The 14986-nt window shown below is 32.2% G+C and overlaps 1 protein-coding gene across 1 annotated transcript; it reads left to right on the top strand.

Moving 5' to 3' along the window:
- The first annotated feature begins 1449 nt into the window (after positions 1-1449).
- LOC133205292 (GPI transamidase component PIG-T-like) lies at positions 1450-11362 on the top strand. Its single transcript, XM_061341067.1, has 10 exons — positions 1450-1642; positions 3996-4170; positions 4386-4623; positions 4786-4872; positions 5345-5432; positions 5517-5611; positions 5773-5974; positions 7806-7958; positions 8080-8326; positions 8875-11362. The coding sequence occupies exons 1-10, from the start codon at positions 1585-1587 to the stop codon at positions 9227-9229; spliced, it is 1698 nt and encodes a 565-aa protein (XP_061197051.1). The 5' UTR covers positions 1450-1584; the 3' UTR covers positions 9230-11362.
- The last annotated feature ends 3624 nt before the right edge of the window (positions 11363-14986 follow it).

Raw genomic sequence — 14986 nt, 5'->3', positions numbered from 1 at the left:
CAAAGAAGACCAGTTCTGCTTAACATAATAATTGATTAGTAATTATTCAGCACAATGTGAAGTAATCATACTTATCAATGCTTCACCCCAACAAAGTGGTGTACAGTTACTCGAACAATGAAAATACATCTTTTGCTAAATAGTGTTCAAATGCAGCAATGTTTAAACCATCTCTACTTGTGGATTGCTTTTTTAAATATCCCTAGTATAAGGCCATAATAAAAAAAATTCCTAGATTCTCATCCAAATTTTTTGAAAAATCGGGGCGGCAGGCAGATTTTATTTTAATATTTTTTTCTCCATTGTGCAGATATTTTGCTGACCTGATCAATTGGTGCAGATTTATCTATTACGCTCAAATAAAAATCATAGTAGAGGTACATTTGAGTATGCATATCTCTTACGATCATCACCAATCTTTCACAACCAATAATCCTTGTTTAATTAATTAATACATATTACAGCAATTACCATCTTGTCAGCTGTCAAAATCATGCTGGCATTTGATTTAAAACGAAAGTTGAAGGGTAGTTGAATATCGATTCTGATCAGAATCAAGACAAACAGAAATTTAAAAAATCAAGGCGGGCAGGGATGAGAAATCAGAATTTAGGAATTTTTTTCTTATGGCCTAAACATAAGTAGTCATCTACTTGCGATTTTTTAAAAATCTTTTTTAAATAAAAAGCAAAATTGTGAAAATTTGCATTGAAATAACTAAATAAATCCACCAGAGGTATCTAAATAAAGCTACGGTAGGTAATTTTAGCTACGTAGCTAAATGTACTGATTGTACTGGATCCGTTTGAAGTTGAAAACTATCACCGCATCAAAGTGCGATTTTTTCTTTAAAAAAATGCTCATTGAAGAAAAAAGTATAATAAAGTAGGTAAACAAAGCTACCTCGAGTAGCTAATTAAATTTATGTAGGTAATTCAAGCCACGTAGCTAAATGTAGTGATTGTGCCAGACCTGGTTGTTGTTGAAATTTAAATAGATCTATCATGAAAAAAATATTATATTATATTATAAGCACCATACTCTACTTCATGAAAAAAGGCATTGCTTTAGTTTATATATACCTACTGTATGTTAAAACCCGATTCACATAAATAAAAGGACCAGCTTAAAATTATGCTTTTGATCGCGTAGCATCACTTTCCTCTTTGTGCAGCAGAGCTAACCAAACTAACAACAAAGTCATGTGCTTCCGGTTAATGGAAAATGTCGATATTCTTTAAAAATGACTGGTCTAAAATACAGCCGAATTAAGATTATATTAATAAATAAATACAAAATAAAATAAAATCAAAGCTTTTTTCATAAGAAATATCTCTGGCGCACACAATAGAAAATGAATTTAAATCTATATTTTGTCAAAATATATTGGTAAATAAAAACTTGATTTATATTAACTGCGTTCCGGTTATTTTAAACATGGTTGTCACTGTGGCAAAGCAGCCGGTCGCGGGATTAAAAAATGCACTTTTCTTTCTCTTATCAGTTTTAACTTTCGCAAATGGTATTCACAACGACAAATTTTCAGAAGAGCTCTTTATAAAACCCTTTTCTAGTGGACATGTCATGTTTCATTTCCAGTTCATAACTATTTGGAATGTGTCGATCGATAAACCGGAATCATGTAAGCACCTGGGCACTTTCAGGTTTTAGCATTTTCAGTCAGTGATATGTTTTACGGCGCAACCGTTGGGGTGAGCGCATATTGGATACCATCAAAACCTTTTCATAGCTTACACTTTTAACTTCTTACCTCTTGTGATTTCAAATACATGTACCTGTATTTATTTCTTTTCAAAATTCATACCACCACCTTTCATGATTCTTTAACTCTGGTTTACTTTTGAAATCCACAATCTGGTACAGTACAATTCGTTTTTTATCATACCGGTTTTATATCATACTTCTTTTTTTATCATAGATATCTGAAACACAAAACCATTTCTTAATAATTCATTATAAATTTCGTCTGTTATTATCATAGGTCAAAGTATACACTTCGCTTACTATAATAGAAAATTTCCGTCCGTAATATTTTTTTCACACCTTTTCACTCTTGGGATAATCAACAAAACAAAAGATAACACCTATCTACACCTGTGGCTCATGCACTGTCGCTTGTCTATACACAATGGCTTGATTTTCACTTTGAAATTTGCCAATAGTGAAAGACTGGGGAGATTAGTCACACTTCAGTGCACTTACCTGAGCGATTCACAGGGAGTCTGTTTATTTCATGAATTACATGACAGGATAACACGAACTCTTTTTTTCATAACGTATTTTCTTCTTATGTTAATCCTGAATTGTACGCTCGTAATAAATACCTTTTACCAAATGTGTTGAAAGTAAACTTAGTGTCAATATTAACCCAAGCTTTCTTATGCTTGGTGTCTGGATCAATGTTCATAGTTAATTACAATTACAAAACTACCCGATTAATTAAGAAATAATTAAGTGAAATTAACTCTTTCACCAGTCTGTCCAAGCGGCTTTGAATGCATATGCTCATTGTATCAATCAATTTTAATTGTACGGCGACATTAAGTGTAAATAGGTAATTTTTTATGCCTACTTTGGATGAATAAAAGAAACAATTTGAATGCATGCTTTGTTGCTGTGTTAATTTATTTAATATGTGACCAAAACAAAAAACAAAAAAAAAAAAAAAAAAACCGAAACGAAACATTGGTAATTTGAATTGACCATAAATTAAAAATGAAAGTAGATCAAAATAAACAAGATGGATGCCAAGGGATCTAGAAGATTGAGTTTGAAGAGTATAAAGCTTTATTTAAGTGAATTTATTTATAATAAAAAGTTGAAACAGTAAGTAAATATTGTGAAATGATATGTCAGTTAACTTGTATTTCAGATAAACCTAAAAAATCGAAATTATATGTAAAGTAAGATGTATAATACATCCAATAATTTACACAAACGTCGTATCGTCAGCCGTCCGACATGAATTTCAGCCGACTATGGTTATTATAAAAGTCGCTTATTATAAAGTTTTGACCTGACAAATAAACTATGATAATAAACGAATTGTACTGTACTATGATAATATGTTGTCGGTGCAACAGTTGGGGCGAGCGCAGTTGCTTACTTTATTTTAAGATCTGCCTCTTTAAACTGCACAAGACATTTGGAACGTCTAGACTGTGACGTCACATGACGTGGTATGTTAACTGCATTTTCATGAATGAAGTTTGAAAGTGCAAAATTTTAACAAAGAATGTTTAATCTATTACTTTATTTGTATGCAATATCCATTAAATCAAGGTGAGTTTATTTTTTGTGAATTTTTAGTTGTTGTTACTGTGAGAACGAAGTTAGCAGTGAGATCCACAAGTGTTGCATTGTGGGTCTCGAGGTAACTGCAGAAAAAAAATTCCTTTGGATCAGTGTGCAAAATATGAATTTTCTCTTCACCCAGGTGTTGCTTTAAGAGCTTGCAGTGACGAGCAGCGCTTTGTGCCGCTTGCTGCACTCGCTGTAATATTTTGATTAATTGTTGTTTGAGAGGATTTTTCACTCATATGAGACAACACTATATATCGGTAAAGGGCTTCAAATTTACACATTTACCTTGGTACTTGGCACTCAGGACCATTGAATAATGAGGGTTCTTTATTATGCCAACACCTTCCATGACACAAGACCTCGATTTTTAGGGTATCATTTAAAAGACCCATCACTTTTACTTCCAGTGCCAGTGCTTGCAAAGGAAGTCATTTCCTGGGTTTATGTTTTAGGTTTGATGCATTGAGAACAAGAATCAAACCCGGTACCTCCAGATCACAAGGTTGATCGATTATTTTGTTGTTCACAAGCCTATAATGCCTTTCCTTTTTGTGAGTGCCTGAAATCATTCCTGGTTCAAACTTCAGATAAAAACAACACCTTATTGAATAGAAGTGCTTGTAATGTTTCAGTTGGCTTAAGTAAAAGTTTCTTTTTTATATTTCTTTTAGTTCAACACTATCACCTGTTTCCCAAATCACTTGGTGATGTTTTAACAACATACAAAGTGAAAGAATTGCATCTAAGTCAAACACAAGGACTATGGAAACATGATAAATGGGGATACCCTCCAGAGGATGCACCCCCAGGGGCAGAGTTGTGGGTATGGTTCCAACCTCATGTTGGGTAAGTTATAAAGTATGCTTTATGGCAATCAAATAAGAATTATTATATATATGTTTTTTTGGATGAAAATATTTTCCTTAAACATTTTATCTACTGCTGCTAATTTCCTTCCATTTAATCAAAATCCCACTTGGTTTGAAAAAACTGGAGAAGAAAAAATGTGAGATTAAAGAAAGCCAGTTCAATGGTTAAAACAAATTTTTATTCTCTCACAGTGTTGATAAGACCTGGGCTGATCTTGTTAATGCTTTATCTGGCTTGTTCTGTGCTTCTCTGAACTTCATGGACAATAAGTCAACTGTGCAGCCGCGATGGAGTTTCCGACCCACAGGATTGGCCTCAGAGTTTTACAGTGCAGATACACGGTTCATCAGGTATTCCACACTTCCAAGAGAGGTGGTCTGTACAGAAAACCTGACTCCATGGAAGAAACTCCTGCCATGCGAATCCAAGGTAATACTTTTGTTTTTAAATAAAGACAGCATATACATATATACTGTATACATTGTAGCCTTAAGAGTCTTCAAATTGTTAGTTTGCATAAATTATTGTGATTATGATCAATGAAGAATTCAATTGATACTTACAAATGTCATATTTGTTTTACATTTATAGATTGGTCTTGCCAGTTTGCTTAACTCTGTAAAGCTCTATGATGGATTTTATCACTCACTTGGGGTCCATGTCAGATCTATATGTCAGGTAAGGGAGCTAAGTACTGAATCTGTATATCAAGTAAGGATGCTAAGTACTAAATCTGTATGTTAGGTTAGGGGGCTAAGTACTGACTCTGTATTGTAAGGTAAGGGGACTGAGTACTGAAATTGTATGTCTGTAAGGGGATCAAGTACTAAATCTGTATGTTAGGTTAGGGGGCTAAGTACTGAATCTGTATGTCAGGTAAGGGGAAAGAGTACTGAATTTGTATGTCAGGTAAGGGGTTAAGTACTGATCCTTTTCATTAAATTAAATAGTTTTGAGATTACATTGAGATGTGTTGTAACATAAAATAAAAAGCAGTACGGTATATGAAGTATTAAAAGTAAAAAAGAAGAAAAAATTTTCTATCATATTTTAATACTAGCAAAGTTAATACAATATATATGCATATTTTATCCCAAAACTAGATTGTATTATTGCGATCTGAATAATTTACATGTATTCTGTATGTTAGGATTCCCAATGTCACACACAGGCTACAGAGCTAAAGCAGACACTGACCGTTGTATATGATCCCACTACAAATAAAAATGGCAAACAAGGTGAGAAATGAATCTGATGATCTTGTCAGTGTGTTTTGTATTAAATATTCTTAAATATTAATCCTGTTTTGTTGTTCCTCATAGACTGGAGTTTTCAGAGCATGTTTGACAGAACTCTACAGTCCCAGTGTCCAATGGCTGAGACTAGGAAGATCTATGTGGATGTGACATCACAGGATGTAAGATTGATACTTTTATATATACAGCTGCTGCTGCAGTAAATTTCAGTTCAGAATAAATAACCTCACACACTTTATCAATCAAGATGCATTTAGGGTTAATGAACATTTCATTGTGTACATTTTGTCATGTTTGAAATGAGATGTTTTTTTTTCTTTAGACTTATCCCAAATTTACATTGACCCCTCTACCAGATTTTACTTTGAATCAAAAGCGACCTGGAGAGGAGAGAAAGATTGCTGTGTATGAAATTGGAAATCATTTATCAATGAACAAACTAAATCTGAAAGCTACATATGAGGAGAAGATCAAATTCACAAATTCCTCTCTGCCACCTATCTATGCCAACAGATTTGTAACAGGTAATGTCAAATTTATGACAGGTAATGTCAAGTTTGTCATAGGAAATGACAAATTTGTCACATGTAATAATATAATGTTATCACAGGTAATGGCAAATTTGTCACAGGTAAAATTTACCTGTGTCAAATTTATCACAATGTCAAGTTTGCCACAGGTAATGTCAAATTTGTCACAGGTAAAGTCAAATTTGTGACAAATAATGTCAAATATGTGACAGATGATGTCAAGTTTGTCACATGTAAAGTCAAATTTGTGACAGTCTTGAATGTCAAGTATGTGACAGGTGATGTCAAGTTTGTCACAGATTAAGTCAAGTTTGTCACACGTAATGTCAAATTTGTCACACGTAATGTCAAATTAAAGGGGCCTGGTTACAGTTGCATTGCTGTTTTGTTTACATTTTTAAATTTCTATATTTTTATTTGAAAAATAACTTCATTTTAATGAATTGAACTTAGATGCAGATTCTTAAGATTCAATGACAACAGCATTCTTCATATCATTAGGTCAAACATCTGTGTTTGTAAACATAGGCACAAGCTCTGTTATCGTTAATGTTAACATTTTACCAGGTGTTTGCAGTTTGTTAACTCAGGCATACATCACTGAACATAAACTGACAATACTGGTGTGTCAAGTTTGCTTTCTAACATTTCTATTATGAATTTTCTGGATTAAAGTTTGATACTTTTCATTAATACACAACAAATTTTTCACCTTACTTAACTACCGGTATTAAGAATAAATTATGCTTCATGAAAGTTCAAAGATGTGTGTCAATCAAATGCATCCTGAAATTCATAGTTTTAAAAATTTTCAGATAAAAGAAGTTTGTATTAAATGCCTTTTTTAAATATATGGATCTGAAATACCTTGGAAACATATAAGTCTTGATTTTATACCAAAAATTTTTAGAAAATATTAACATCAAATCTGTGTCCAAGCCCCTTTAAGCAGATAGTGTTACTTGATATAAGAACATTTGAAAATTCTAAGATGAAGAATTTTTTCCTATTTTAAAAGGTTATGTACCAAAAAATTCTGTGGAAAGATTTGTCCTCTTTTTATCCTTCTTAAAGGAGTTATATATACCAGGGCTCAACATTAACAAAATATCCTACTTGTCCGAACTCATTTTTTACTTGTTCAATTTTGAACAGAAATAGAGAAATTTTTAGAAATTTGTTTTCAAAAATAAAGTAGTTGTAAATGATATTGACTAAGAGATTTGTCTAAACTTGAAAATAAAAACATTTATACATATCAAAAATGCAGTAGTCTGTATAGCCAAGTCCCAATCACTCAAGACTGATAATGATATCTGGTGAAGTATGGCTGAGCCCTTTGGATTGTAACAATTCGTATTTGATGTTTGTGATTATTAAAAAAAATCACAGAGCTAGTTAAATGAAATCTGTGGGGATTTTTTCCTCCTATATTCACAATATTCCATAATGGTTAAAAAAAGGAATTTGTCCGATTGGACAAGTGTGTCTGGGGATTGACTTGTCTGATAACAAAATGAACTGGACATGGACAATAGGACAAACATTAATGTTGAACCCTGTCGACTGTTAAAAGTGTTTAAAAAAAAAATGTGTAGAGCTGTACTTCTTCTAAATTTTTTAGAATAAATGTTGCATTTTCAATTCAAATTGATTTTATAAAAGAATATTTCTAAACATATTGAATATTGTGTTCTTAAAAATACATGTACATGTATAGTGTATATTCAACTTGATAATCACCATAATTATCAAAATGCAAGAATATAGTAAGATCTTTTTCTGTCCAGAAACATGATGATGATGGATCATTCTGATTTTGCAGGATACGGACTGGAGAGAGGGGGTGTTACATGTATGATCTATAACACTATGGAATTCAACACTACAGTCATCTTCATGGAGACAGTGCCCTGGTTCTTGAGAGTGTACTTTAGCTCACTCGAGATAGAAAACAATGGAAGGGAACTTAAACCTTGTGTGTATACATTAGTAAAGATTTAATATAAATTGTAATGAAGAATGAGGTTGTATTTTTTTATTATGTTTCTAGTTTTTAATTCTGTCTGGACCAATTTCCATCACACTTTATTTTTTAGATAAAATCAACTTCATACCAGCAAAGGACCGAGCCAATCCATACCAAATGGAGATAGTGTTTCGACTCTTTGCCAACTCAGTCACAAAAATCACATATTCATTTGAGCGAGCTTTCCTGAAGTGGACAGAGTATCCACCAGATGCCAATCATGGCTTCTACATCAGCTCCGCAGTGATATCCAGTGTGTTGCCACTAGCCAGTAATTATACAGCAGTTCCTCAGTCTGTCTCACTTCTGGAGGAAAGGTGAGAGCTTTCACCTTACACTTTAAATCTATTTCACTCAGCTTTCACCTTACACTTTAAATCTATTTCACTCAGCTTTCACCTTACACTTTATATCTGTTTCACTCAGCTTTCACCTTACACTTTATATCTATTTCACTCAGCTTTCACCTTACACTTTATATCTATTTCACTCAGCTTTCACCTTACACATTATATCTATTTCACTCAGCTTTCACCTTACACTTTATATCTATTTCACTCAGCTTTCACCTTACACTTTATTCTGTTTCACTCAGCAATATGTCTTATATACTGGTTACTCAATTGAAAGGGGAAAACAAAATAAGTATTCAAATGGAAAATGCACAAATGGAGGGATGATTGACTTTGTAAAGGATTGGTTATTGATTAAATGTTTAAACTGTTCTCAGTCTCTTTGGTTGAGTAAGATATTAAACATGAAATGTCAACAAATACTTTGGTTGTTGCATGGAATATACCAGGGGTAATGTTATGTTACCGGTGGTTTCTTATTGGTAAAGGTATTTACTTTTTTATACTTTCAGTTTCACTAGCAGTTCCGGGTCATTTTTCCTGCGGTTACACACTGAAGCTTTGCTGGTCTCCCTCCCCACTCCTGACTTCAGCATGCCCTATAATGTGATTTGTCTGGCCTGTACAGTTGTCGCCATCGCATTTGGTTCTCTTCACAATCTGACCACCAGAGACTTCACTGCTTCAGATCCAAACAAAAAGAAAGGACTCATAACTAAGATAAAAACTTACTTTAAAAAGGATCAAAATAAAACAAAGGAGGAGGATTCTTCAGGAGAACCAGATAAATCAAGTGAAAATGACAAAGATAATTCAAGTAATTCTAAAGAAGAGACAAAGATAAAAGACACAGACTCTGATACATGATCACTCCAGGCACTTTTACAGAACAAACATCGATACTCTATATGCAAGAACATATTATTTTGATATCCATCGTTGATTTATGTTCTTTCACTAAACAATACCATATTTTTTTTTTTACCTAAGATAAATGTTTTTGTACTTATAGTCATTTACACCCAAACACTGATTTTAATTCCATTTTTGAATATCTGTATGTGTATTTTAATAGTTGTTTGTGTACATGATACATCCTTCATCACGCTTTTGTAAACTTTGTTAAAATTGTTAACGGAGATGACAGTGAAACAGTTCATCAGGTGTTGTAGCAGGTTAGATGAAACAACAATAATGGTCAATCAATGTACATGTAAACTGTGTATGAGAGTATATCAAAAAAGGATGAGATGCATTGTAGGTAGATACACATTGCCTTGTACATCAAGGCATGCAGGACTTGTTCCAATCATATTGAATTCTCTTCAATGAATACTGTGGAATCATTAGATTTTGTGATGGCTCAATACTCCTGGAATTCGTGAGTACCCCTTCATCTATGAATTTACATCCTCCATGAATTAATAAGCTAGGATTTCAAAGTCATATTTCCTTTTGTATATATGAATGAATACACAAAATTATGTCCACATGCACCTGTAAAATTTAAGCAATCCACAAAAATTGGTCTCCACAAATTTTGATGATTTCACAGTATCTGTGAAGTGGGTCATTTTACATTTTTTTTTTTTTACATGATTCATACTTTCTTTAGAAGTGATAAATTACATTTTGAAGGTACATAAATGGGTATGTAGTATATTTTAATCTATTGAATTGAAAGTGAAATTGAATAAATTCAGTTTCTACCAAATACTGATGAATGAATTTTGATGTATCAAAACAAAATTCCATGAAATTTTATGTACCTTGATATATCATACCTTGTTATAATGATCTCCTGATATATTTTTGTTCACACTGCTGAACATTATTTGGATGATGACTTTGATATATATTTAATAAGTAAATATTGTTGTTGCATGTAATGTTATGCATATTTAGTCATGAGTTGAACACTGAAAATATTTATTAGGATCTTGCATCAAGTTGGAGGTGCCGTATAGCAACCACTAAATCATCTGTCTGTCCGTCCATTGATACTTTTATGTGACACAATAACTGAAAGACTTCATATTTACTACATAGATGAAGGATGGTTAGTGGAAGACATCTATGTTCTTTTTTTTAGCAAAAGGTCAAGGTTTACTAACTTTACAGACTTTGAACAGTAAAACACATTTATAACGAAGTGCCATGGACGGACAATTTTGCTAGTTATAAACATAATTTGCTTTATCCGTTAAGTTCACAATATATTACAAAGCCACAGGAAATGAAAATCACTTCGCTGTAAACATCAATTCAATATAAGCGTGTTTGCTATAAGCATGTTTTACTGTACATTCTACATATTTGGATGGGAAAAAGCCTGTAGTTTTTTTTTGTCACTTGATTAAAGGTCAAGGTCATTGCTCAAAATTTTTTGTATGATCATTGTTATGCAATAACTTGAATTTTGTAACATCTGGACCTATACATGGAATATATAATTGGAGAATGGATTGATGAAGATGTAACAAAATTGAGTCTTGGTCAAAAGTTGAAATTATTGCCAAATGTATATGGTATTCAATTGAACTAGGATCTCGAACATTGATACCATGCATATGTTGAAGTGAGTTGGCAGTCCCAATTACTGTTTCTTTATGTATTTTATGGATATCTCTAATCTTCAGATATTGCAAAGTTTTTCTCAGCACCATTGAGTCCGAGATAAGGAAGTTTGACTGTATATATGGAGATAACTCCTGTAAACTCTAGTAAATTACAGAATTAAAAGGTCAAAGGACAAGGTTGCTTCAATCATGAATGACCATTATGGTGAAATAATTTGGATGGGGCCACAATGGGTGATCAAAGTTTGAGATAGGAATATATAAGAAAATTTTTTTAAATATCTTCTTCCCAAGAACCGCAAAACTATTAGTCATATTTATATTGAAGCATTTTGAAATAGTGTAGATTCAAGTTTGTTTAATTCGTGACCCCAGGGGTTGGGGGTAGGGCCACAATATGTGATCAAAGTTTTACATAAGAATGGGGGGGGGGGGTGATGAAGAACAGCAGAACCATAGTGACTAGGGTGAGCATTGTGGCCCATGGGCCTCTAGTAAGATTTTGTGCAATATTTATTTTTTGTGAGAGGTGATAGATACTAGTATCATTTTCTAAGAAAGTTGGATAAAATACATGTCAAGCTAGGATGAGATAATATCACTCTGTTTTACATTTGTTTTGAGTATGTGTGTGATCATAGTAATTTGTGTTTAATATATTTTTGTAAACAAGATGTACAAATTTCTTATTTCCTGAATGAACAAGAGTTCACTTAAACTCTTGAGGAACCAAATAAAATTAAGTCATAAAAAGAAATTTTTTCCCCTCCTTTTTTCATGTCTGTATTTTTGGTCATTTGATAAGAAATACAAAAATATAACAGAGATACAATATGTACTTAGAAGTTGCTGAGCTGTCATCTCCCGAGGCTTGAGTGTCAAGACCAGCATGTTAATCAAGTCAGCGCAAATAAATCAACTTGGACCAATGTCTTCACTTTACTGGAGTTATTTAATTATCAGGAAAATCTTCATGTTACCCCTTTTTCAGCTGGTGAATATTTGGCAAAATTCAGAACCTGCTTCTGGGTCGATTGATCTCATTCTAGTTCTCTTGATAATAATCTTTGTTTAATTATGCTTTTGTGTTACCAAAATGCTTGTGTAATGCATGTTATCTTGGTGTACATATCAAATTTAATAAGGCCTTTCTTCGAACAGTCATTTGCAAACACACAACCATATTCTTTACTTTTTCAAAAACAACCAATCCAGTAGGAATATCGACTAATAAGCCAAAATCAGCATGGATGGTTTTATTATGAGCTCTAAGAATTCATATTTATGAATTGAAACACACAGCAAGTAGGGACTGAAGTATATTTGACCTATAATAATGTCTTTCATTTTGAATACTCATCTTCTCATCTTTTTCAGACCCAAGCAAGTTTTCCATAGTGTCTGCAATCACTGTTCTGTGCAGATTTACTATAAATACATAGAACCACACACTTATTTGATGTAGTTGGTCAGTGTTAAATTTGTGTTTTTTTTCTTCTCAGCTGGACAAAGCTTTGAACATTCATATAACCAAGTCTAGTCATTCTAACACAAACAGCATAGAAAGTCATTTATTGGCAACATTTATTTCTCACAATCTGTGACATACTCTCCATTTAACAACAATCATAAAGTGCTATCATCCTCAAACATGGTAAATACAAAATATTCTGCCACCAAGAACAACATTAGATTTACACTGGTAAAATGTACAACCACTGTACAGAAAAAAAGAAGAACTCTTCTAAAACTCTTTTGTTAGTCAACTACAAGCTAACATTACATCTCATACATGTAATATGATCCAAATACATAAATTTTAGTAAAGTACTAATAAACAGAAGGCAATCACAAACCTTGTGCTTTAGACTTACATTATTATTTTACTATACTAATAGAATGACATATGCATGTATAAATTCTAGTATGAATACACATTAACCTAGAACAGGGAAGCACTTTTGGCTGTTAATTACACAGCATTGCACAGCAGGCTTACACTGTCAAAATCTCTAAAAACTACTCAAGGTTTTCTTTCCATAAAATTTATCTGTTACTGAATAACTTCCATATTGGTTTATCATAAAACAATTTTTGGTTCTCAATTGTTATGTTGAAATTATTCTCATATTAGTTTATCAAAAGATGGGGTTCTTTGGTTCAATTGTATGTTTTAGAGACATAATATATTAAGTAACTTTAAAATCTACATCTACCAAATTATGAAAAACAATTGAAAATGTCCAAGAAATATAAATTTGATTTTGACATACATGAAGTTCTTTTGGAATGCTTTTGATAAAATTCAACCAGTGAAACCTTAGAAATAATAAATCTTCAAAGTGTTATAATCACATGAATCATGTATACCTTTTTTTTCCATTTCTTTCGATGTGTTGGCAACTTTTTTAAACCAAAGATGGTATATCATAATCATTGACTTTAAAATTGGATTTTATACCATAGTATAAAAGGAATATGTTTGAGAGGGTTATGAGATTTTTGACAGTAGTGACTACATCAGAATTATATTTAAAGTATTATGCATTAAAAAAAATCTTCCTGATCAACTTCAGTACAGATGTAACAATATGTACGGACCAGCCTTACAATGGCCTTAACAGTGTAATATATTGTCCATTTAAATATTCTCCAATCTCAACAAACTTTCCATAGAAAAGTTTCATCAACCAATGAAAGTTGAAAATACAATGATATTTTTCTCTTTCAAAAATTACAACATTAAAAAGCAGGATACATTTCATAAACATTTTTATGACTCCCAGAGGTGGTCTCCCCTGCAATTTCTCTAGTTTTTTCTCCTGGTACAATGTAAGTAGTGCATTTTGCACATCAACATCACTCTTAACAAACTCAAAAGCAAACATATGCCAAAAACAATCAAAAATGTCAAACCACAGAGGATTTCTAAAATGACATTGATAACTAAAGTATAGGTAAAACTGTAATTTCCTTTCATAACAAAACTGTAAATGACCGATGCTTTGAAAAGGAGAATGGTAGAGGAAATAAACATGTACTGGGAGATGACAAGGGCATGTCTCAAAGGTATCAATTAATACTTATACAAGAAGAGAAAGATTTATTTTTTCAATGAAAAAAAAAATCCATGGTGGTTTCAGCAATTAGAGAAAAAGAGGTGGGGACCTGAACAACCAAAGAATATAATATAATATGAACTCTCATAAAAAATTCTTGAAAAAGTCTGTGCAAGATTTTTAAAAATATTTAAAGCAAGTTGGGTAGAACAAGAAAAATATAAAGCAGTGGTGGGTTGTATGGATAAACAAATGAAAAGTTTGGCCTTTTGCTTTGCACTGCACACACTATTTTAGACTACAGTACTTCACAGAAGTAGGAAACAGTTTACCTTCAAAGGAAGGCTATTCCAAGGACACAATTTATCTACTTCTCACAAAATTATGCAAATTGAATCTGCCTTCATTACTCTTTTCTGTAAATATCATTCAAAAGTACAAAGAAATTATCCGGTGCTCCTCTCATATGGTTTGATCTCATCAGATAAAATTTTGGAATTGATGTAAACTTCCTGTGAAAAGCAAATAAATGCTACTTGGGCCAGATTTTAAATTCTGTCAAGCATCCCATGTGTCCTCAATAAAACAATATTTACACAAAATAATAAATAATTCACTTGATATGAGTTTTCTATCACGACATGAAATTAATTCTTCGTCAAGATCTAAAGAAAGAATACATTGGGCAACGAAAGCACCACACACCCCTTCTTTTTCTAGAAAAACATATACATGAAATTACTGTTAAAATATAAGTGCCAAGCTGAGAGATTCATTAAACAACATTTACTTAATTCAAATAAGAAAAACTTATTTTCTATATACTGTATCTCAATCAATACATTAACTTCCTACAAAAAAAAATAATAGATAAGGTTACACTGCATTTTCATCAAGTCGCTCTTCTAGGTTTAAAAAAAGAAGTTACATTTTCTATCAAATTTTCAATTTTGTGAAAAAAAAGCAAGAGCTATTGTCTGTGTTTA

The sequence above is a fragment of the Saccostrea echinata genome, unplaced genomic scaffold (assembly GCF_033153115.1).
Source record: "Saccostrea echinata isolate AGI-Se365-2 ecotype Australia unplaced genomic scaffold, CSIRO_AGI_Sech_v1 ptg000054l, whole genome shotgun sequence".
NCBI lineage: Eukaryota > Metazoa > Mollusca > Bivalvia > Ostreida > Ostreidae > Saccostrea > Saccostrea echinata.
The sequence above is the reverse complement of the archived record's forward strand: the minus strand, read 5'-3'. Positions and strand labels throughout refer to the sequence as shown.

What these genes read in the sequence shown, in the direction of transcription:
- LOC133205292 (XM_061341067.1), top strand. Translation starts at nt 1,585, where the DNA reads ATGTTTCATTTCCAGTTCATAACTATTTGGAATGTGTCGATCGATAAA. An exon ending in TGGTTCCAACCTCATGTTGG is followed by an intron (nt 4,171 to 4,385) that starts GTAAGTTATAAA and finishes ATTCTCTCACAG; the next exon opens with TGTTGATAAGACCTGGGCTG. An exon ending in AAATAAAAATGGCAAACAAG is followed by an intron (nt 5,433 to 5,516) that starts GTGAGAAATGAA and finishes TGTTCCTCATAG; the next exon opens with ACTGGAGTTTTCAGAGCATG.